The following is a 25,692-nucleotide window of genomic DNA, read 5'->3' as shown; positions in this document are numbered from 1 at the left end:
ATTGTCCAAATACTCTTGTGTGAGCAATGAGGAATCAGGAACTCAGACATCCAAGCTCCTTTGTCCTCTAGGTTTAAATTAAATCACTTCTGAACATCCTAGTGGAAGGTGGAAAATTACTCCCAAACACTACTGACTCAGTTAGCTTTGTGGGAGTTTTTTTTTGTCAAAACATATCACTGGATACTCTAATAAGGAACCAGATTTTTATGGGGATATCTGGCATTAAGCTTTATATCTCAATAAGATCTTGTGTTTATAGCACTTTAAGGTTTGTAAAGGGTTTTGCAAATATCTCATTTGATGATCCTTACAATAAAGCTGGGAGAGTTAGGTAATGTTATTATCTCTATTTTACATGTGGGGAAACTAAGCTAGACAAGAGGTTAAGTGACTTGCCTGCAGTCACACCCTTAGAAAGTGTCTGAGTTCAGATCTTCCAGATTCCAGGTAAGATATTCTATCTATTGTATACCTAGAGACTATAATAGGCTTTCCTCTCCATATCTCCAGATATATGTGTATGTGTGCATGGTGAGTGTGTGTGTGTGTGTGTGTGTGTGTGTGTGTCCGTCTGTCTGTGTCTGCCTGTACATACACTGCCCAAGTGATTTTTTTTTTCTAAATCAGAGGTCTAATCATGTTGTCTCCTGATCATTGAGCCCCAGTGGCTTCCTGTGACATCTGGGACCAAATATCACGTCATATATTTAAAGTCATTTAAAGTTCTTCATAATCTGACCCTTTCCTAATCCTTCAGGTATCTTCCACTTTACATTCTAACAATAACAGCCCATCTGTGTTGGGATTGGAAGCTCAATTCCGTGTGGACAGTCTCGGGTGGGTAAAGGTGGGAGCTTCTAAATCTTAGAGCTCTCACGAGACCCCCCCAGGAAACGGCAGGGGATCGAGGTGAACCGAGCTATCTCGAGTAATTCCGCCTCTTCCCGTGAGAAACATGATGGGAGAGAGATCTCCCCTCCCTCGAGATTGTCCCGGATCTGGACACACCTAGTTACCTAACAGCACGGTATTCAGATGCAAACTATGCGGCTGAAGGTTAAGTAGGATTGAGGAAGCCTGAAAGCTCTCTTAGCACGTGAGGAGCCAAGAGGACAGTAGGCTCCGCTTTTCTTCTTTCCTCTCTCCCCTCCCCCTCTCTCCCCGCTTGTACTTCTACTTCCAATCCCTTAAGATCCTAGCCTCCTTAGGAAATCTCCCCCTCTTCCTCCTAAGGAAGACCCCCCTGCACTTGTAACCGAGACCCTGAAATAAAGCTCAACCCTTGTTCGACTCTGGAACGTCCTTTCTCTCATATGACCATCCGGTTTTGGCCAACCGAAGACCTCGGAGGTGAGGTAAGAAGACTCGGGTAGCCCACACAGGCCTCTAGGCCTGGCACATCTGCTGTTGCTCAAACTTGACATTTCAACTCCAGACTCAGTACCCTGGCACTGACTGTCCCCCTCATCTCTAACTCTTCTTATCTCTGGGAAGGAAGACTTGCCACCACATGGGAGCAGGAGTGTTTTCTCTGCCTTGAGGCCCCTCTTCACTTCCTATAGCCAAGACCAGAGTGCGTGAATGCTCACATAACTTGAATGAAGTTGGATTCACCAACTCTATTTTGTTTGGTGAGATAGAAGATCACCAAGCCTTAGCAGCGTCCTTGCTGCTGCCTCCTAAGAGCCCCTGGAGCTCCCATCTGCCCTGTTCCTGTGACCTGCAGACTCCCTGCAAAATCATCTGACCTGCTGTCTTAACCTAAGGATGTCTCTGGGTTCCAACTAGAATGTGAGCAGAAACTGTCTTTTTTTTTCTGTTATGTATCTCCAGTTCTTAGCACAGTACTTGGTACACAGTAAGCACTTAATAAATGTATTTATTTTTTCATTTATTCACTCACTCATTCAAGAATGGAAACTATTCTATTTGCCAAATTACATAACTACTTCAAAACAACATTTAGAAACAAGAAAGTTATGATTAAAAAATAGAATCATAATTTTCATAGATTTTGCAAAATCATACATTTCAAGCTAGAAGGGGCCTTTGAGGACACCTACTTCAATCCCCTCACTTTATAGCTGAAGAAACAGGCTAGGAGCGTCTGGTCTAGGCTCACACAACTAGTAAGTGTTTGAACACAGGTCTTCCTGATTCCAAGTCTTTCACTAGGGACCTCAACAAAATTCCACATCCAGTCAAATTCATTCTTATCTATCTGATCCCCAGAAGCCTCCATGAAGACCATGAGAAACAAGATAATCTGATTCTTCTTGAAGACCCCCACAAAAGGGTACCCACCGTTATGCATTGGGAGTTACCCATTTCAGCTTCCTTGTTTGTTAAATGAGAGGGTTGAAACGGACGCTTCTGGCTCTGGGATCCTGTGATCTCTTAAGTACATTCCAGTTTTTAAAAAGTCTTACAATCCTATCAAGTGATTTGGGATTTTGAGCTGAAGGCTTATTCCAAAGGCCATTTAGTCCAACTTTCTCATTTCACAGATGAGAAAATCAAGCCCTGTGGAGGTTGTGACTTTCCCAGGTCACCCAAGTCTTAAGACTCAGAGGTAGCATTTGAACCCTGGTTCTTATCATTCCTCTGTACCATGCTGCATTTGGGGACACTTTAGAAAGTGGAATTCAAGGTCTCTGAATGTTAGATCCAAAGCTAGGACCCATAGGGGAAAATCCTAAATCTCAAATGTAATTTTGAATATGGCCTCAAAGCCCCTGTATCTCTCAGCACCCAGAAAAGAGCGACTGCCCTGTCTAACTTTTTCCTTGTCAACAGAAACAATAGGCTGACCTCCACTTGATTGTGCCTTCAGCATTCACTGGATGAAGGCAGCTATTTAAATCAAAAAGCCAAAGTGTGCTAATGGAAACCAAAGACCTACACCATGAATGAATGTGCCAAAGTTGAGTTATCAAATCAATTCAAAAGCTCCTAAGTGAAAATCTCTCTATAAGCCATAATAAAAGAGCCAGGAATGAGACACTCAGTTTAAGCTATTTATACATCCAGCTTGGCAATTCTGCACCTCCTAGCAGGTGCTATATTTCCATTAAATGCAAACACAGCAGCTTTTGTGACAGGGGAAAATGTCCTGTGATCCATCCTAGGATACATAGCTTTGTGGTGGTGTGGCTCTTTCTCTTGTAATTTGGTACCTAAACACCACACTGATCTTTTCACTTTTCTTTATATCATCAGAAGCAACTGGAGTTTTGTGGAAATAATTTCTGTCATTTGTCATGAAATCAAACAGCAAGTCAGAATTCCTTGGGTTCATAGTCACCATCATTTGATTACCTTGGACTCTCCCACTACACAAAAACCAGTTATCATTTATATAAAGGTCCATATATCTGGAGCTGGAAAGGGATGTTAGAGATCATCTGGCTCAGTCCCTCATTTTATAGATAAGGAAGTTGTGATTTGCCTAAGATTACACAGAGTGATGGATTTAGAATTTGAGCCCACAGCCTCTGACCCTCAAAGCCAAATCTTCTTCCATTCCATACTGCTCATTCTAAAGAAAGTAACAGATTTCCAAAATTAAAGCTGCAGTCTCAGTTACAGCCTTCTATTTTTATAAGGGAGCTCTTATCCAGAGAGACAACTGCCTTTGCTTTCACAATATTGCTACCTTCTTTTATCCCAGTCACCAGGGGCAGAAATGCCCATTGAGCAACCTGGTTCATTTCCTGTTTTTTTGTTAACATTTCAATGCCCACTTGGGGTCATCATAAACTAAGGCAAATTGAATAGAAAACTTATTGCACTCATTGGTCCCAATGTTTTAAATGCCCATGTAGAAACCATTTTAAGAAAGCAAAATTATTCTACAATATGTTCTGTGTAAGACCCTTGAAAGGTAAATATCTCCAGTCAGAAATAACTGATAGCAGACTATTACGTGAACCAAAATCAACCTCAGAAATTATTCCTTCATGTCACATGGGTTCTTCTATACATGTTTTGAGGAACAGAAGGGAAAATGCAAATAGAAAGATAGCACGAAATGAGTCGAGTCAGTTACTTAGACCACCTAGATGATACTCATGCTGGCAAGTAGTGATAAGTAGGAAGGATGCTATCAATGGATTTTGGAAACAAATTTGTGTCATTCAAGGGAAACAAGGACAAATTTTTTCTAAGGACAAGGACAGGATTATTCCCACTCCTCCATGAGAGCTTGGACATGTCTGCATCTATCAGTCCCTCATATAAGATCTTAGTCCTCTGGGACATGTCAGAAGGCTATCCATCTCTAAAGATGTGGCTAAGAGCTCTTTTCCAGTTTATCTCCTCTTTAGGTCATTTCAAGAAGAAAATAATGGAGAGCTTTACCAATCTTCTCTGAGAAATTATTACAGAATGCTGCAAGTACAGTATCAAGAGCTTAGCCCATCATCAACAATGTAGGTAGTGGAAAGTCAACATTATGGGAGAATATACAGGCTGGTCATGCAAACAAGTGACCTCAGAGTATCTGGTGGGGGTGGGGAGGCATTCTGTGCTATAAAATAAGCACCAGAAGACTTGAGATTTGATGATAATGAGGGGAACATAAATATAATAATAACATAATAAAATATTAGAGAAGGTGAAATTTATTGTTGATGCATAATCAATTCTGATGAGTGAGAAAACATGCCATTTTACTTTGGTATAAGAAAGAGAAAGATATTTTAAAAGTTTTCATAAATTAAATCTGTTTCTTTGGCTTTCTTACCCCACCCCCACTACCACTCAAAGATGTTTTTAGGTTTAATACTGAAGAAAGAAAAATTAGGAAGTGGCAAAAAAAGAGATAAGAAAAAAATAGGGTGGAAAAGGAGGGAGTTTCCTTGGGTCATTAACAGCAAATATTGGTTCAAAAGCAAGATTTTCTCTCTTCTATTTTAGCACCCCTAGGAAACCAACCAAGGAAGTCTTTTTACCCAGTCTGTTCTTCCCCACAACAGGTCTAGTGGTAGAGATAAACCCTGCATCCACTGAGATTTATAAAAAAAAAAATCCTAGAACTAACAAACACCTTGGATTGAAAACTAGAATGGCTGAAGTCTATGTCTTAGATCAAAATGGTGAATTCAATACCATCTCCAATACCACATATCCCCCACCCCACACATGTACCACATATCACACACAGACACGTCCACATATCTCACATGCCACATATTATACATGCACTGCAGATAACACACATCACATACCTACATATAAATGCCACTCATCACACACATATTACATTCACCATGCATCACACATCACACAATATATGCCACACACATACCACACACATACACACATCACACACATCATACACACTATACACATATACCACACATATCACGCACACCACACATTACACATACCACAGACACACTACACATCACATCCACCCACCACACATTTCCCGCCCCCCCCCATATCCAACCCCAACCTTAAGAACTTTGGAGAAACATTAAAATAGAGACTTGTAGAACACACAGCTGCACTTTCTGCTTTATCCAAGCCTGGGGAGGGGTGCCAGAGGGTGGAGACACTCACCACTGGTGATGGAGAAAGTGCAATGTTGCCTATAGATGCCTTCAGCTCATCAACGGTGGCTGCGCTCTTGAGAATGTCTTTAGATTGCAAAGGTTTAATTTTAATATTAAACTTCTTATGTGATTCTTCTTCCTCTTCTGATTCACTTGAAGAATAAAAGTGCTTTCCTTTGGTAGGTAGATCACAGTTAAAGATAACACGACCCTGTGCTGTGTGCAATGACAATAAAATAGGATAATAAACACTTACCTCATAGAGTTATTGCCAGGATTGAATGAGACAACCCATAGAAGGTGTTCTACAAACCTTACAATGCTACAGAAATACTGCTGTTGTTGTCTAGGAGAGATGGTGTGGGAATGGAAGGGAGCTGCTCTCAAAACCAGGAAGACTGATTCCCATCCCACCACAGACACATTTTGGCTGTGTGACCCTGGGCAAGTCCTTAGTTTCTCACTGCTCAAACTGACTTCCTAAGATTCTAATTTGAAAGAAGGTGGTGGTCAAAAGTGGTGGTGGAGGGAGTATCCTCACCTGGGAATTTCCTCTATCAATGATGTCACAGGGCCAGTTCATATTCCTATCCCATAATCTATTCATTCCCTCTCACCGTGACATTGAAGTATGGATGGTGGGTTTCAGGTGGCCATATGATTTCTTTCTGTTCATTTAGCACTTATTTGGTCTTGTGCTGATCACGTACAGACACAGGACAGTCTGATTGTACCAAAAGAGGAAGGGTGCTTAATGGGTGCCCTGATGGATTAGGCTGCCTGCTTGCTGTCCAAGTGTGCAGGGAGGGCCGACTAGGGGAGCTCCTCCTGACAGTTGTAAACAATCTGACGGTAGCTGTTTCTAGCAGAAGGGCCAAGATGGGAGATTCACACAACTGTTTTTCGGCACACTCTTCTTCTGCAAACTTTCTCTTTTCTATGAATAGAACAAGGCACATGTCTACTAGTGAAGTGCCAAGTTGTCTTCTCTGGGTGCTAATTTCACTGGATGCCCAAGCATTTATTAAGTGCTTACTATGTGCTAGGTACTGGGCTAAGCATTGGTACTTTAGAGGAAGGTAGAATTATTTTAACTACTTGGTAAAAGTCTAGAAATCAGGCTGCAGAGGTTGCCCACCTGCAGTGTCCACTAATGTAGTGAGAGAGGACTAAAATGAGAGTAATCAGAAAGAAAGGATATAGCCGGGTTCCTCTGGTCTGATGCTGTAACCTTCCTCATCAAGCTCAGGAGAGTTCTGCAAAATATAAACGCACACCAAGTCAAAATGACGCTCCAAACTGATTTCTCCCATTTGCATCCTCTCACCCAAGGGTATTTACAAAGATGATCACATCTCTCTTATCCTAAGTACATGTAACCTTGTAGGAGGAGGTGAGTGGAAACGTAAGGCGCATTTACCATGAGACATCATGTTGTCGAGTTTATAAATAACGCTGAATTTGTCTAGAGAAAATGTGGGTTTAAATACATCCTCTGATAGTTATTATCTGAGTGAGTCTGCAAAAATCACTGAAACTCTCGGAACCTCAGCTTCTTCATTTGTAAAAGAAAGATAATGCCACCTGGAATGGCTGGGTCAGTCTAAGACTTAGCTCAAGTACTGCTAGATCCATGAAGCTTTTACTGAGCTTCTTTGTTATTTGTTTCTTCCAAAAACACCTTATTATATTCCTTATGTATTTTGAATGGATTTATCCATGTATATGGGTAGCCAGGTGATACAGTGGATAGAGCACTGGGCTTCGAGTCAAATGGATTTGAGTTCAAAGCTGGTCTCAGACACTTACTAGCTGTGTGACCCTAGGGAAATTATTTCACCTCTCCCTGCCTCAGTTTTCCCAGCTATAAAATGAGCTGGAGAGGAAAATGGGAAACTACTCTAGTATCATTTGCCAAGAAAACAGCAAATGGGGTCACAAAGAGTTGGACATAGCTAAAAACTGAACAACAACAATGCATATGTGAATATATACATACATGTGTACACACACATCTATAAGGTATGGGTTTGGGAGGGCAGAGTTGGCCTTGATAACTTCAGGCATATGTACTGTTGGACTTTCAATCTCTGAGGTGATTAGTCTTTTTCCATTGCCCCAACCCTATCTCAAAATAAGTGTGTAAGATTTGTTTGTCTAACATGTCAGGGTAGGGATTCTAGTTCTGGTACAACCTGGGCTAGATGGATGCTGAGGTCCCATTGAACTCTGAAATTTTCTGATTACACAAATCTCTCAAGAATCTGAGCAAATGTGTGAACTTCACAGAATCTAGAGACCTTAGCATCCATCTAATCCCCTTTTTTCAGATGAAGAAACTAAGGCTTAGGGAATTTAAGTGAATAAAGCAAAAACTAGTTAATGACAGGACTGAGATAGAATCCAGGTCTTCTGACTCCCAGGGATTCATTTTTTTGAAGCTAGTATGGAAGTTTCTTTACATTTTTAAAAGGAAATTTGGGAGACAAATTCAGAGTAGCTTGATCAAGATGGGTCAAAGCAAGAGTTGTCCTGACCTCTCCCCTCCCCGCAAATAAGTGCTACGTAGACACCTTTCCTAGTCAAGTGCAATGGCAATTCTTGAACTTGACTGATTTGTTCACATCAAGTATATGTGTATCAAGTAATGGAATAGGAGGAGGATGAGGAGAGGGAAAGGAGGAGAGAATAAAGAGGAAGGGAGAAGGAGGGGAAGAGAGAGAATGATAGTGGGGGAGAAAGAAGGAGGGGAGAGGAGAAGGGGGATGGAGAGGGAAGGAGGGGAAAAGAGGGGAGAGGAGAGAAGAGAGATGAGGAAAGAGGAGGGGAGGAAAGGGAAAAGGAGGAGGAAGAGAGAAAGAGGAGGAGAGAGAAAGAGAAAAGGAAGAGGGGGGAGGAGGAGAAGGACTGAAAATTTATTGATTTTCATTCTTTGCCAATAACCAGCACTGTGACAAAGGACATGATGAAGATCACGTGACTTAATCCTTTACCTGGCATAGCACATACGTTGGCAATCTTCAGTTCACCACTTCCCCCCAATTAGCTCTGAGCTTTTCAATACTGATGCAATAATATATTGAGAATAAAATCTCCTTCTTATTACTTAGGGTAATTGGTGTTTAATGCATAATTGAAGCAGGTGAGTTCTGTGGGACCTGATTGGCATTTGGGACCAAATGCATTGCAGAGAAAAACTGGGTTTCATCTGGGCATTTTTCTGGTTCCAAAGAACAGGAGAAGACCATAGGGGTTGTTTTGGTAAGAGGGAACACTACATTCCCAGACTTTGGGGAGCAAGTCAGGACAATAGTATCATAGATTTAGTACTCCCTGGAAGGAACTTTAGAGGATCATCTAGTCCAACCCTCTTCATTTTACAGATAAGGCAGCTGAGACACAGATAAGTGCTCTGACTTGCCTAAGATCACATGGAGAACCAGTATCTAAAGCCAGCATTCTGACTCACGTCCTCTGACTCTGAGTCCAGTGTACTTTGCACCATTTCTCATCTTAGTTCATGTCCTTACTCTTGCCTCATGAGCGCAGTGATAATGAGAGGAATAACAAAGTACATTCTTGGTGAAATGGAGCCAAGTGGAAAACTGTGTACCATCTATACTCCAATATCACTCTAATGCTGTTTACTGTTGAGTAGAACTGAGCACAAGGTGGGTCCATCTTAAAGCCAAGGAAATTCAGTCATCGTAGGTGCTTAATAAATGTTTACTGAGTCTAAAAAAATAAAAAAAATATTTACTGACTGGCACAGTCTGAGAGAGGAGGCTTGATGGCAGAAGGTGGTCAATTCCATCGAACAGGTTCAGTACATACCTATTAAGCGCCTATCTTGTAATAATAACAATAGCTAATATTTGTATAGAACTTAATGTGTTCCAGGTTTTATGCTAGGCACTTTATAGATGTTATCTTATTTGGTCTTCACAACCACCCTGGGAAGTAGGCACTACTATTATCCTCATTTTAGAGATGAGGAAACTGAGGCAAAGATGAAATGAGGTGCCCAGGGTCACGTAGCTTTGAACTTGGGCTGGAATTCTATCCACAGTTGCAAAGAACTATATAAGGGATAGAAAGGCAAAAGCAAAAAAGAGAGTCTGCCGCCTTTAAGGAGCCCATGTTATGCTAGGGATGACACAATACATACAGAGAGAAATAAATTCAAAGTGTCTATGTGGTAGTAGAAAGCCATTTCAGTAAGGAAAGCACTATACATCAAGGAAGTGCATCTAGCCACAGCATAGAAAGGTGGAGGGGAGAGCGTCCTGGAAGGTGTCAGGAAATGAGGCTTGAGGTGACTGAGAAGGGACAAGGGACACTTGGGGAGGCAGGGCAGCAGGAAGGATCCAGGCAGAGTTAGGTCGAATCCATTCTGAAGTCACACGGACCCTTTTCAGGAGAAGGCAAAATTGAGACAGAACAAGAAATAATGTGATAAGTACAAGCTTATGATTAAGAAATGCCTGTTAGAAAGCACTTATTGTCCAAGGGAGATGACCCGTGGGAAAGACTTCATGGTCTCTAAGGTCCTCCTGAGCTTGAGAAATCTTTGTTTCTGTGGATACGTAACCTCAATAGTGCATCTAATTAGAAGAGGAAAATAAAGCCAACATTGGTTCTTTTATGTTTCACTTAAAAGAACACTTATTAAGTGACTTTGATGGGTAAGGCCCTTTGCTAGGCATGGGAGAAACAAATATCCATATGGTATAATTCCTACTCTGAAGGAGTCTGTTATTTAAAACTACCTAATAAGAAGTGGAGGGTGACTGTGGTGACCACCATGCACCCCACTCTAAACCACAGCAAGAGGAAACATAGGATTAAGAGAGGTTGCACACCACTTCCATCAGGATTCAGTCTGATTCTGCAAGAGATAAGTAAGAGGGTAGAGTAAAAAGTTTTTCCTTCTTTCCTTCTTTTTTTCTTTCCTTCCTTTTCCCCTCCTTCCCATATTTATTCTTTTCTAACCCTCCATCCTCTCCTTCTCCTTCCTTCTCCTCTTTCTCCTCTTCATCTTCCTTCTTCCTCTTCCTCTTCCTCTTTTTTCTCTCTGTCTCTCTATCTCTGTCTCTCTCTCTCTGTCTCTCTGTCTCTCTCTGTCTCTCTCTCTCTTTCTCCCTCTCTCTATCTCTCTCTCTCCTCTCCCTTCTGTGTTGTGGATAGAAGGTTAGCTTTGGATTTAGGAAGACCTAGATTCAGGTTTTGCCTTTGAAACATCCTGGCTCTGTGACCCTAGGCAATTCCTTGGGGCCCCTCTGTGACCCTAGGCAATTTCTTGGTGCCCCCTTAGAGAGGCAGCTCTTTAAGTTTATAAATAAAGAGGAGCTGTTGATGTGCATCATTAGATGGAGTTTCCACTCTAGTAGCTCCTCATATCCATGAACCCATAGGTCTTTCACTCTCTTCATGGTTTTCTATGGTCAAAAATTTCACATGCCCTGAACCAAAGATGGTAGCAAACCATTTGTAGCCAAGCTGGTCCCCAGAGCCATCACACTGTCCATCCCTAGACTCCTCACAGTTTCTCCACTTAGTAGGATCTAACAAACTTTGACCTCCATTGGCATGACTTTCTAGAAGTAGGAGACTTTTACATGCCAGGTATAAAAATAGAAGCACAATGCTGCATCTAGGTCCAAGCTTTGGCCAGGCCATTACCTGATCATCCAGGGTATTCATCTCCTCCCCAGCTGCCATATGACCACATCTGTATCTACCTCTAGAACTCCTCTCCGCTTTTCTGGTTCCAGAACTATAATTGAATCCACTCTGCCATTGCTTTTGGAAAGACTATATCTACGTAGCTATTTCCCCATGGCTATAACTTTCCAAACCAAAATGCACCTACCTGGCCACCATTTCTCTTTATGTACTCTCTCCCTCAGTTAGAATGCAAACTCACTGAAGGCAGGGACTTTCTGCATTTATATGCCTAGCACTTAGCACAGTGCTTGGCACCCGGGTAATTAAAAAAAATCATTCATTTTATTGAATCTAATTTGCTGACTGTTTACCTGATACATCCTATAGAATGTGACATGGGAACTAGGCTGAACTTGGTCAGGGCAATATGAGAGGCCTGATTCAGAATGCAGCAGGCACGAGGAAATGAACAGGCTGACTGGTATGTGTTTATGACTGGAAGCATTCAAGGACAAAGTGAGGCCATGGTACCACGGCTTTACCCTCATGAGTCAGCTCAAACTGTGCTACCTCCACAAAGCAAGTTCTGAATGAGACATTTTGGAGGAAGTCAGATGAGATGAGAATACGAAATAATCTCACAGACTGCAATCACTGAAAGCCCTGGGTTCAAATCCCACTCCTGTCCCTTCTTACCTGGGTGACTTCCCACAATTTCCTCATCAGTAAAATGAAGGTGCTAGGTGACCTCTGAGATCTCATCCTATTTTAGAGCTAGGATATGATGGCTTAACTCTCAGTTTCAGTCATTACTTCCTGAAACAGAAAGACCCCTGAGAACCCTGGACTGGGAGTCAGGAGTGGTGAGGGTTTGAGTCCTGCCAGCTGTGACCACTGGCAAATCATTTCCCTTCACTTGGCTCTTCTATAAGATGGGGATAAGATGATCTGCAACCAGTTACTTCCTAAGGTTGTTGTAAAGATCAAATGAGACAAAGTAAAATATTTTATAAATCCTAAAGTTCTAAAAAAGGGTCACAAAAAGTTTTATTCTCTGTATGATGTGAGAAAAATTACTTGCCCTCTCTGAGTTCTAGCCCACACTAGCTCCTTTAGGAGACCTAGAACACAAAGCTTTTGTGAACTTGTAGTTTGGTTTGTGTGGTCAGTTCTAAAGGCAGATGGGTAAGAGAATCAGACATTGACACATGACTTGAGAGTCTTCAAAGCACTTTTCATAGAGTCCATACACCACAACCTCAACAACCTTGTGGTATAGGCACTAAGGCTGTTATACTCTCCTTTTACAGATGGGGAAATTGAGGTACTCAGACTTGCCCAAGTGACTTACCAAGGGTTATACAGTAAGTTACTAGTTATGGTGGGATTTAAAGCCAAGTTCAGGACTCCATCCACGATACCAAGTTGATACTCATCAGGCATGAAATGGTTCATAACAATCCTCAATGGTTGGCTAAGTAGGGGGGACAGTGCTGTCCTTGGAGCAGGTTCAAATACCACCTCAGACACCTATTAGATATGTGGCCCTGGACAACTCATTAAACTTCCCAGAGCCTCAGTTTCCTCATCTGTAAACTGAAGGGGGTAGATTTGATGACCTCTAAGATCCCTTGTAACTAAATCTATGATTCTCTGAACTCTGGAACTAGTGGTTTAATTTGTTTACGTGATACCTTGAATTTTTCAAAGTGTCACATATTCCAAATATGAAACAGCCCTCAGTTGCCTTCTCTGAAAAACGATGGGAGTTGGACCAACTGTTCCCCCCAAGCCTTTCTACATTATGCACCCTATGGTTTTGGTCTTCCTTCATTCTAACAAGTCCTCTGCATCTCCCATTTTGAAAATGAGAAAATGGAGCCCTGGAAAGGTAATGAGAATTCTCTTTAGTCAACCAACTGGTTATTTGTAGAGTCAGGCCTAAACTCCACTTCTCCTAAGCCCTAGATAACGGGGCTTCCCATGTGCCAGCAGACCAAGTCAGTCTCCTTCAAATGGGACAGATAGTGTTTCATTAATGCCCAAATGCCAGCATACAAAAGCTACTCTCCTGGGCAACCTCTCTGTAGTAAGATAATGAACCTTTGGATACTCACATATCTTTCCCAGTCGATCTCTGCATAAAATCCATTCGGGGCGCCATTGCTTTTCTTCTGTAATAAATAGGGAAAATGGGGTTAGAAGAGAAGCATGTGAATGGAAACTGGCAACAAACAACACAAGTCTCATCTGCACTTGGCCCGAGTTATCAAAGGCTAACACAGGAAAGACAGATTCAGGTGACGTTGCCCAAGGAATCATGGAGAACTCAATGGGGAGGTCAGCTGACCAGGACACTGAATAAGGGGATGCTAACAATGGTGGACTTTTTAAAAAATGCTCCATTCTCAAAAGGTCTGGGCCATTCTAACAGCAAGAGTGCCACTACGAGACATCTGCAATTTTGATTCAAATGTGGTCAGATGAGTAGCTCCTAGAAATGGAATTTAACATTCTAAATAGAACACCAGTGGGTCACAAACATCTATTTATTTTTCAAAGTGGGGGCTCTGAGTTATCAATTAGTTTTGATCTTTTGAGCTTTTTAGTATTGATTTGAACCTTTGTCAAAGGATAGGAGAAGGAATAATAATAACTAACACTTTGAGCTTTTTATAATACACTGGCTCCAGTCATCCCGTCCTGTTGCTTATTAGAAGCTCTCGTACAGGTTTGGTGGGGATAGACAATCAAATGGATCGGTAAAAGTGGGGTTTGAGGATTAAACTCTGTATTCATCCTTTCCAGGAATCCCTTTCCTCCCCTAATAGGATCCAAAGCTGGCCACATGACAACTTCACTGTGACTGGGCAAGTCTTGGAGTTTCTTCCTGGTCATCCTCTCAGGGCATTCCTTATAGAGAGAGAAGGATTACTGGCACATGATGGGGAAGGTATCAAAATGGAAATAGCAAAACTCCCCTGTTTCCCATAGAGCATCACACAGGCACAAAAGGAGAAGGACATCCAACAAGGGAACTACATTCTTGGACACAGAGCAAGGATGGGCCACCCAAGCCAAGCTGGGAAGCATGAGAACCAAAGGTTTGAGAATCAGCCCTTGTACTTTGCACTCACTAATCAAGGGCCACTCACATCTTGAGGACAACAAAATGTGCAGCTGACATGGAGCCTGACAGATGGGTGGATAGCAGAAAGGACCTGCATGCCTGTCTAGGGGACACTGGTTAGTCCCAAAGAGAAGCAGTCATCTCTAGCCACTACCATATCCAAGAGGCTTCCTAGGTAGACTTAGAATCTAATGGGCCATGAGGTCATTGGATTAAAGGATAATATAATGAGCAGAGCTGGAAAGGAATTTAGAGGCAATCTCCACAATTTACAGGTGAAGAAAGTGAGGTTGAATGAGTTGTCTAAGGTGCTGCAGGAAGTAAGTGGAAAAGACAGGATTTGAACCCAAGTCCTTTCAATCTAAATCCAGCATACTATGTTTCCTGACATCAGGATCTGCCAGAGTTTGGTGAAACTCAGACATCTTATATAACTAGTAGGATGTTTAGGTTATTGTTTGTAATAATAGAATATAAAGTAAAATATTATATCAGTTGGAAAAATTTGGAAAGTTCATATTTGGCTCCAGAGAACTTTTGGCCAGACTCATGATTCTGCCCTTGAGACAATGACTGTGCCAGGTTTATGTCAGCCCAACGCCTTTCTATCTAGTGTCTGTAGAGGTCCTGAGTGTGTGCAATTCTCTGAGAACCAAAGATCAGGTATGCCAGTGAGACTCAGGGCTACCAGGAAGAGTTTGCTTCCAAGATAATCCTGTCTCCTTCCCAAATCCAATTTTGCTCCCATTTTGGGGTCATGATAAACAGTAAATTCTCCTTTCTGTTCAGAAGCCCAGAGACTTATCAGCAGCCATAGATCTTGATTTGGTCAGATCTGGGCTAAGTGAAATATTTCACAGTTTCTATGGAAACCAACGAAGAGTTTGAGAAATAAAACCCAATAAGAGGAAAGGGTTTTGGGTAAAAATAGGTCTAGTTAAAAACAAACATGAAAGTCAAACAAGCCAGAAAAAAATCACACACACATATGTACACACACACACACACACACACACACACACACAACTGGCTTTGCTGGAAGAATTGGCAATGTTTGTTTTTGTTAATTTTGGTGAATTCCTAGGAAAGTCTTTGGTTTGTAGTAACAAAAAATAGTCAGCCAGGGATGGCACTAGTGCCCGGGTAGAACCCTATTCTGAGGTTAAAACCCAAGAAAAATGAATCTCTTGGTTCAGCTCCCGCTTCATGCTGTAGGTGAAGGAAGCTGCCAACGGAACAATTTAGTACATTGGTTTCAAAGGTGATTCTTGTGTAATTATGGGAAGGAATAATTGGATTGAAAGGAGGATAAAGGAAGAAGGATGATGGTAGGAAACTCTTCCACTGCCATGTTCACAGGGAAAGAAGTTTTCTTCCCATGGTGTTTGAAAATGACCGAATGAAAAGGACCGAAAATCGGATACAAATTTTAGCTTTTCCAAAGGTCCTTTCCATAGTCCTTCCAAATCCCCAGTCTCAGCAGATGTCTTCTGTGCTTCCTGTGGAGAGGAAGTTTGATCTTGGGATCTCAAAGCACTTTCCAAGCTTCACCATTTCTCCTATTGAGTTGGAATTCTACTCAGATGAGGTGAATAGGAATCCTCCAAAGTTTCACTGACAGAGTTGGGGATGGCATACTTGCCCTCAATTCCAGAAAAGCCCACTGTTTTCCTTAGCCTAATGACAATTGCAACAAAAGTTAGTGCTTATGTAGTATCTCACTTAAGGTTCACAATGACTTTGGGAAATAGGTGCTATTCTTAGCCCCATTTTACAGGTGAGGAAACTGAGGCTGAGAGAGTGTAACTGATTTGCCCAAAATTACACAGCTAGTAAAGTGGCTAAGGCTGGAATTGAACTTGCGTCTTCGTGATTCCAAGTCCAGCTCTATTTTCACCACACCATTCGGCTGCCTAAGGTTCAGGCTACACTGATGAGACCTTTAGAATTAAGTTAACTCTGGCTTGCTTTTGCAGGGTATTATTTCCATTATTGCTAAAGGTTTGCTTATGTGCACCAGATTCAAGTTGTTTTTATCATCCTTCATCCAAAGCACTCCACTGAGCCCAAAATGCTTATGCTCAACCCTTCGCAAATGTGATGGGATTTTTAGATAGACAGAGGAGATGGGTGTGGTGGAGACTAAGAGCTGACCCTTTGTTGGTTTTCCAGTGGCCAATTTAGACACATCTAAGAAAGATTCCTAAGGAGTGGAATTACTATTTTCATGAGTTTCCCAGCCTAGATTTTTACTCACTGTTTCTACAACCCCTTGGAAACTTGAGACTAAAATCTGATTCCTTACCGATACTTTTTTTCCTCCTTCGCGTGCGTACTCTGCTTTGCTATTGTAGGGTGGTTCATGTGGGCTGGGATGCTGGAATCGATTGGTTTGACGTAGAAAAAAGTTGTTAAAATATCTGCTTGTTCTTTTAGACACATATTAAGAATTACATGGAGTTGGCAAACATGGTATAGAAGGAAAACAAAAGAGCTAGGTCGAATGTTAGGGCCTGCTCATCTCGGCAGGGCTCCCTGCAGCCAAAAGGGGACCTGGGGGCAGTAACAAGGCTCTATTCAGCAGACATGCAGTGGGTGGGGAAGGAAGAGGAGAAGGAGAAGGAGGAGGAGGAGATGGAGTCACTTTTCAAGGAGGATCTGATTTTTTACCTACCCAGCATTTAACTGACAAATAGACACAAAGGCACACCAGAAAAGACAGTTTTATCCAACGTGATGTTTCTCTGGTAAGGGGAAGAGCTCCTGAATGGTAACTTCCCAATGGCCTCATACCTACCCTCTTCCCCTCACTCCTATCTTCATTCTGACTGCTGACAGACCACCAGCTGTAGGGACTGGGTCCAGTGATTTGAACCCTTGTTTAGCATTGGCAAATCTGATCTCTCTCTCATGGAGGTGTGATCCCTCTCTTGCGAGTTTTGGGGTCACCTGGAAATAGGAACTGTCAAGAAAAAGGATGTTTGGTCCTATTTTAGGCAGACTTGGTCTTTGAGTCAGAGGAGGACCACACCAAGACAGATGGTAGTGACAGCTGTAGATATCCTCGCCAGTTGACAATAAGCCAGGCAGAGCCCTTGGTCATTCATGCAGTCTTACACCAATGAGACTCTCTAGGGATGAAGCTTCTACAGCATTCAAGCCAGAAACAAGCTTTCCTTTGTGTCTTGGTCTGGTAAGGGTAGTTTTCTGAGTCAGAGGCACAGTGATTCACTATGACAACTCTACCCAGAAATAAGTCTATCCCTCTACATATATACCTCTACATACTGAACCCTACAGATCTGACTAGAAGCATCTTTTATAAAAAGACAGCTATCCACACCCTGAATCCCTCTTCTAATGCCTCAATGTTCTACCGAAACAAGCCCGTGTTTCGGAAGGCCGAGCATAGTGCAAACTATGGTAGATTCTTGTAAGCTCAAAAAGCTTGCCACAACACGAGACTGGTAATTGACTGGATGCATTTCATCTGTGGACTGTTCACATTCTACTTGAGAAGGTTGAGGACAAGGTGCACCACTGTGTGATGCATTTTTCTGATACATCTAAGCCATCAACTAAGGAAGAGGTCATGGTTCCCCCACTGATAAGATCACATCTTCCTAAAGTAATGAAATAAAGTGTTGCTAATCTAAGATAGAATACAGCCCAGAAACATGCCAGCTTCTATTCATCTCCAAGTATCACTATGCTGAACCCTAATTCCTTGCTTTAACCTTCTAAGGCAGTCATGCAGTGGCTAAACCAGGCTTGTGAACTGATGTGGTTTCTGGAGTTGAGCCTTGAAAGAAATAAGTCTGAGTTTAATAGAAATCAGACTTATCCCAGTAACAACTGCATACAGAATAAACAACTTTGGTTTGGTACTGATTCAACTTTGACAAAATACTAGCTGCAGATTCTGACTCCTGAATCCTTGCGGTTATGGGAAAAGGGCGAGAGCATGTATGTGTATTTGTATGTATGAGGTGGGGGTGGGGCAAGGAGGGGAGGAACTGACGAGTGTTTTGTCCAATGAGTTTTGCTAACTAATCATTCCTAAAAGTAGAAATGTTTTGTTATATTTCTAGAGAAATCTTGTGAATCCAAATTTCTCCCATTTCTCTCAGATAAGTCAATCAATAAAACATTTAAGTGCCTACTATGTGCTAGGCACTGTGTTAAGTGCTGGGTATACAAGGAAAACCAAAAGACAGTCTCTACAACACTCTAGGAGTTTACAGTCTATATGCTCAAGAAAAAAATGTGGTCCTTCATTGAAATTGAATTAACTTCACTCTGTATTGAGAATCCAGATTGTCTTTTCTTAAACAGTAATTACATTACTTATAAGCCCCATTAGAATATGAGCTCCTTGAAGACAAGGGCTGTTCTCATCTTTCTTTGCATGTTCAGTGTTTAATGCAGTGTCTGGCACACAGTAAGAGCTTCATATATGCTTGACCACTGATTTGTAACAAATCACTCTTGCACCCTGAACCTTTGTGCATGAGGGACCTGGAAGGGAATAATGACTTAAAAGTGATCCAGTCATACAGTCACTGATGGCTTGAATGCCACAATCTACCTCAGGGATAAAAATCTGCCCTGTTTCAGGTCAGACTAGCAGTCCCTCAAAGAGAAGAGTATGCCCAGGGATCACCTTGTTCTGAAATATAAGGAGTACGGCACTTTAGAGCAGAGGGAAACATGGGTCAAGCTGGGAGAAGCAAGAGAAAGCAACCAGCCCCGGAAGCAGCAGGGAAAGAACGCCAAAGGAAATGAAACAAGAGCCTTGCAAAGGACAGAACGCAGGGGAGGCGTGAGGACCCACGAAACCCCAGACAGAGAAACAGAGAGGAGACATAGAGAGAGAGAGAGAGAGAGAGGAGGCGAGTACCTGAAACAGAGTTAAGGAGAAGGCTCTGAGCCAGAAGCAAGGACTGAGGAGAAGTTGGGTCTTCTGGGCCTTTTTTTTCCCCTGCTGAATAGAGCCTTGATTACAGTGTTACCCAATGTCGAGTAGCTGCAATTTTGTTTCTTAACAGTTCACGGCAAGACCAACATGGATGCAAAGGGCTAAGTATCTCAAGTCATGTGGTGGGGGAAAATTCCTGCCAAAGTTGTAATCAACCCCTTGAGGGGGGCACAATTTTAGAAAAAGAGGCTTTACAACTTTTCAACATTTTTTAAACCCTCAGGCTCATTTTAGCTCCCACTCTGAAATAACATTCTGCCTGATGTGGGTCCACTTTAGAACAGCTGTTCCTTTCAAATTGACTTCTGATTTAGATTGGAAAGCAATCATCTTGGAACAAGGCACTTAAGTGCAACACAGAGCAAACCCACACCTGCGTCCACGGACTCCTTTCCTGGCCTGAATTCTGGTTGCCAGGAAGGTCCAAGAGGTGTTCTTAAATCCAGGGGATAGGCACATTTTAGCCCTGAAGGCTGTCCATCAAGACAAAAATAGTTTCAAAACCTTTCCCTGCTTTGAATTTTAATATAGAAAATGTGTCTACATCTAGGGTCTCAGCCATGTGGGCTTCCAGATGCACCTGTGGCCTGCATTGTTTGCAGAAAGTATCCTCACACTTCAAAGCCTTTAGAGAATTCAGTATGAAATGAAATCACATTGGATGGTGGCCATCCCCTGTATGACCTTTGGCTCTACATGCTCATCTTTGGTTCCCTTCCTGACCACTCTCTGGGGCTTTTGGGTGAGGTCAATAAAGGTTATATGCCCTAACACTCACTTAGCCAGAAATAGATTTACTGTTGATGTATCTAATAAATTAAATAAAAAATAGAGGTAAGGTCTAAAAATTCATTAAAGGTATCATTACAGAAGAAAATAGGGTTTACATTTTTTTAAAATTGCAGCAAACATCCAAACACAGGCCTACTGAGAAGAGTTACTGAATACTTACGATTCCATCCCTATCTGGCGAGCCTCTGTAACAAAGAGAGAGTGACAGAAATTAGAAAAAGCAATCACTGGGACAGTTTGGAGTAAGACTGAGAGTTCTACGCTGGGTGAGTTTCTGCTTGTCTGTCACTCCCATCAGGTCATTCAGGTGAAATTATCAAGAGGATGTATAGATTTAGGGTTGGATGGAGCCTCAGACATCTTCTAGTCCACTACCTTCATTTTATAGAACAGGAAATTGGGACCCAGAGAGGGACGGGAATTTCAGAGGATCATGAATTTATTGCTGAAAAGGGCTTTGAAGGCCACTGAATCCAACCCTGGCATTTTACAAAAGAGGAAATTGAGGCAGAGAGGGTTTAACTAATTGGGTTAGGGTCACACAGCCAGTATGTGACTGAAGTGGGATTTGAACTCAGGTTATCTGGACTCTGAGGCTGGGACTCCAGCCACTACACCAAGTGAACCAAGATTATACATGTATAATAAGAGGCAGATGTGCAATCTGAACCTCAGTCCTCTAACTCAGAATTTTGTGCTTTTTCTATTGCCTTCCTCCCTCCTTTCTCTCTCTCTCTCTCTCTCTCTCTCTCTCTCTCTCTCTCTCTCTCTCTCTCTCTCTCCCTCTCTCTCTCCCCTCCCCCTTCCCGTAAAAGTTATACTGATAGTTATATAGCACTTTTCATATATTATATCTCATTTGATCCTTACAATAATTTTACTACATAGGTGCCATTATTATCCCTACTTTATCGATGTGGAGTCTGAGGTTGAGAGAAATTAAAGTTTGCCTGGGACCATGTAGTGAGTGTCTGGGGCATTATTCAAACTCAGGCTTTCCTGACTCCTTGTTTTACACTCTATCCACTGCACCATCTAGTCACCCTTCTCTATCATATCGGTCATCTTCCCATCCAACTCCTCCATTACCTTACCCTCCCCACAACACTGCTTACCACAACATACATTAAAACCTAATGTTTCCACAAGGTATTTTGCGGTTCATTCCACCCCCAACTTTGGATTCCAACTTTCCCTTTTCTCTTAGCAGTGGTTACAATTTTTCAGTGACGTTCTTTTTTTTTTTTCCCATGGTTTCTTATGCCTCCACTGCAACCTTCTCTTGACTGAAGATCTTGGTTGAAAGCTGCAGGATATTCAGGATAACTCCAAATTCAAAACAATTTGGTCCAGACTGGTGCTATTAAAATCTTCCTAAAACTAAGCAATGCAAACAGATATTCTCCATCTCACCTCTTTCCCGGTAAATGAATAATGCTAGAATTATCCTTTCCCAAGAGGCACACTCATTATGGTGACCTTACTCTGGGACTGTCCTCATTTCAAGCAAAGAAAGCATATTTTTAATGATGCTCTATAAAGAAATCTTCTTTCTTAGACCATGTATTCTGACTTCTAGAAAAACTATGGTGACCTTAAGCAGAACAAAGAGGAAAGAGCCTTCAGAAATCTGGTTAGCAGCTCACATTCTTCTACTGACTAGCCATATAGCCTCAGAAAATCAATGAATCAAAAGACATTTACTAATCAGCCACCAGCTACCTGTAACTGTGCAGAGCTACGGTAGAAAGTGAAAGCATCCAGTCAGGGAGATTACATTCATTAATGATGACAACATGAACTTCCCTATTTCTGTCCAGGTCACCACCACCTTTTCAGTCACTAAGATTCACAGCCTTGGGGGCAGTTAGGTGTTACAGTGGGTAAAGAGCTCTGACTCTGGAATCAGGAAGACCTGAGTTCAAATCCAGCCTCAGACACTTACCAGCTGTGTTACCCTAGGTAAGTCAATGAATCTCTGTGTGCCTCAATCTTCTCATCTGTAAAATGGGGATAAAAATAGTATCTCCCTCCCAGGGCTATAGTGAGGATTAAATGAGATAATAATGTTATCTCTTATTGTTATTATTTTCCTTGTTTTGGGTTTTATAACGTCTCTCACAAATGCCCTATTCTCTCCATCAACATGAGCCTGAATATTTACTGTAACAGCTTCTTCGTTGATGTCCCTGACTTGACTCTCCTCCGCAATCCATTCTTCACATGGCTACCAAAGTGATTTTCCTCAAAAACAGGTGTGAACATTTCATCCTTCTCAATAAATTCCAGTGGTTTCTTATTATCTGTACTAGAAAATAGAAACTTCCCAAACTGACCCCAACCTATCTTTCCAGACATCTTACACAGTATTCCTTTCCATGTTCTCCCTGGTCCCATCATCCTGACCTACCTACTTCCTGCTTCTTAAACATGAAGATTTATCTCTCACCTTTGAGTCTTTGCATGGCCTGTTCCCCTTTCTGGAATGTTGCCACTCCTCACCTTCATCTCCTGTGTCCCAAAAGACTCAGCTCAAGTGCCTTCTTCTACATGAGGATTAACTTGAACTCCCAGGTTGGTGGTATCTTACTTTTTGAGGTTATATTGTATAAGCTTTATGCGGATTCTGTGTATACTTGTATTTATATGTGTATGCTTCTATGTATATGTGCATACTCATACTTTTCTGTGTATCACACACACACACACACACACATATATATATATATGTATATATATACATACACACATCCATTTATGCATGTTGCCTCCTCTTTGTACGTTCTTTGAAACAGTGACCATTGTTGTTTTTGTCTTTATATTTCTAGCACCTAGTATCATACTTGGCACATAGGAGGTGCTCAACAAATGCTTACTTGATAAGTTGGTTGATAAATTTATATGCAAATAAATATAAGACAGTTTAGAAAGAAGGGACACTAGTGACTCGGAGAATAAACAAGGATTTCATGATGGCACTTGGGCTGGGCTTTGAAGAAAATTAAAGAAGCGGGGTGCATTGCAGGCACAGAAGACATGTAAAGGCATGGAGATGGGAGATGGTGGGTTGGGTATGAGGAATGCCAAGGAGGTTAGTTTGGCTAGGACCTAGAGAGCTTGAAGATAAATAACGTAAACTAATGTCAGAAATGTTGGTTACAGCCAAGTTGGAACTGAACTGGTGATTTCCTAGTCTAGCGAACTCTCTGGTGAGGAAGTTCCCTCTACCAATGTGGACTGGCAGTTTCTCTGTAAATCTTTCTTCTAGAGTACTAAGAAGGTAAATGACTTGCCCATGGTCCCATAGCTGCTGTGTGGAGAAATGACTTGGGAATAGCCCTTCCTGTGGCTGAGCCTGACTCTCCATTCCCATCTTTAGGATCATAGATTTTGAGTGTAAATGGACCTGAAAGAATGTCTAGAATAGTCTCTATTTTACAGCTGATGAAGCAGAGTCCCGGGATCAAGGTCACACAGGCAGTAAACGTCAGAGGCAGGATTTGAATTGAGATTCTCTGACTCCAGAGCAGTAGCCTCCTAACTGGATGACTAGCTTCCAATCATCTGCACAGCCACAAAAATAAACTTCACAAAGCACAAACTCAACCTTGTTGACATCCTGCTAAAGAAGCATCAGTGGCTCCCTACTGCCTCTGGGATAAAAAAGAAAAACCTTCCTCATTATTAGTGCTGTCTCCTTAATTAGAATGTGAGCTCCTTAAGGATGGAGCCCATTTTTTTACTTTCTTTGTATCCTCAGAGATTAGCCCAATATCTTGTACACAGTAAATACTTAATAAATGCTTGTTGATTGTCTGATCAGTACTAAAACTTGGGAGGGGTAGAACGAAGATCCTCCTCCAATACCTTATTTATTTCAGAAATATTCTGCCTAAGTTGTTGACTTATTTCAGTCATGTCTGACTCTCCTGTGACCCTGTTTGGGGTTTTCTTGGCAAAGACACTGGAGAGGTTTGCCATCTCCTTCTCCAGTTCATTTTACAGATGAGGAAACTGAGGCAAACAGGGCTAAATGACTTGCCCAGGGCCACACAGCTAGTAAGTAAGCCAGTCTGAGACTGGTTTTGAACTCAGGTTTCCTGACTGCACGCCAGGCACTCTGTCCTCTGCTCCACCCAACTGCCCACTCTGGCTATGCTCATGTACTTGACTCCTTTGATAGAGTGCACACTCTTTGAGGAGAGGAACTTTTTTAAAACTTTCTTTGTAACCCCCACATCTAACACAGTGCCTGCCACACAGCAGTGCTTAAATAAGTGATCCTCGATTGATTTCAGAAAAGATACTAAGAGGGAGAACACTGGTGACTGGCTCTCACACATGATGCTATCCTGCTTTTTACTCCTTAGTTTCCTGAAGAAAAAGGTCTTCATGAATGACAGGGAGGTGGACCTTAATTAAACATTTTCCTTCACCTTAATTAAACACTTTCCTTCTCTATAAGGGAGTCTATAGTCCTGAAACTGAACGTGATCTTGGGTGGGGTTGAAGGAACAAAATGATTGTGAAATCATTGAATGTCAGAGGTAGAAGGGCCCTTAGAGAGCCATCTTTGAGAAAAAAAGAGAGCCTTTGCAGAAGCACTGGCCTAAAGTCACAGCAAACTAGAGGTAGGGCTAAGCCTCAAGCTCCAGTCTCTTCAACTCATCATTCTTTCTACCACACTGCCTCAGCTCTTGGGGGGGAGGGGCAAACCTTCTATCTACTTTTCAACTCACTCTCATAACCACTAATTTTTAAAAAGTCTTCTTACAGTAAATTCTTAGCACTTGCTCATCTCCCACCTCCGGGCCTTTGCCCAGACTGTCAGTCACTCCTAGATGCACTTTCTCCCCTTAGGTCTCCTGGTTGCCTTCAAGATTTAAATTCACTCCCATCTCCTACACAAAAATAGCTTTCTTGTTCTCATCCCAGTTGTTAAAGTTCTCTCCCTATCCCAAATCACTTTATAATGATCTTCTATAGATGTTTTTGTGCACATTATTTTGCCAAAATTTGAATATAAGCTTCTTGAGGTCAAGGACTATTTATTATTCTGTCTTTTTATCTCTAGAATGTCCCACATAACAATCAGGCAACAAGCACTTATAAATCTGTCAGACATTGTGCAAAGGACCAAACAGTCCATGCCCTCAAGGAGATTCCATACCATTAGAAGAGACAACATGTAATATAAATCATGTGACCATCAGGCCACTGTTGGCCAATCAGGCAGTAGCAGGCTCACTAAGCCTCTGCATGGGTCAATGCCAGGCAGAAGGTATGATACATACTCTAACGCCCAGGTCTTCCTGGGCCAGTTCCCCATTTAATATTCATAATAAATGCAAAATAACTTTGATAGGGAAGGATTAACAGCTGAGGGAACCAAGGAAAGCTTCACAGAGCAGGTAAATCTAAGCTTCAAAGGCAATGAGGGAATTCTAAGAGGCAGAGCAGAAGATGGAGTACATTCCAAGCATAAAGGAGAGTCTTTGCAAAGGTGTGGAGTGCAAAGATGGAAAATTACGTGTTAGTAATAGTGAGAAACCCAGTTTGTTTGG

General features: G+C 41.9%; 1 protein-coding gene across 1 annotated transcript in view; it reads right to left on the bottom strand.

The window, feature by feature from the left end:
- Positions 1–25,692, bottom strand: part of SGIP1 (SH3GL interacting endocytic adaptor 1) — a 277,554-nt gene that overhangs the window by 103,080 nt on the left and 148,782 nt on the right. The window contains exons 5-10 of the mRNA XM_072649764.1: positions 20,289–20,313; positions 19,259–19,342; positions 16,664–16,735; positions 13,346–13,402; positions 6,763–6,817; positions 5,569–5,744 (exon numbers count right to left, since the gene is read on the bottom strand). Coding sequence (XP_072505865.1) covers positions 5,569–5,744; positions 6,763–6,817; positions 13,346–13,402; positions 16,664–16,735; positions 19,259–19,342; positions 20,289–20,313 — 469 coding nt within the window. The remainder of the gene's footprint in view (positions 1–5,568; positions 5,745–6,762; positions 6,818–13,345; positions 13,403–16,663; positions 16,736–19,258; positions 19,343–20,288; positions 20,314–25,692) is intronic.

Source organism: Notamacropus eugenii, chromosome 2 (assembly GCF_028372415.1).
Source record: "Notamacropus eugenii isolate mMacEug1 chromosome 2, mMacEug1.pri_v2, whole genome shotgun sequence".
Lineage (NCBI taxonomy): Eukaryota > Metazoa > Chordata > Mammalia > Diprotodontia > Macropodidae > Notamacropus > Notamacropus eugenii.
The sequence above is the reverse complement of the archived record's forward strand: the minus strand, read 5'-3'. Positions and strand labels throughout refer to the sequence as shown.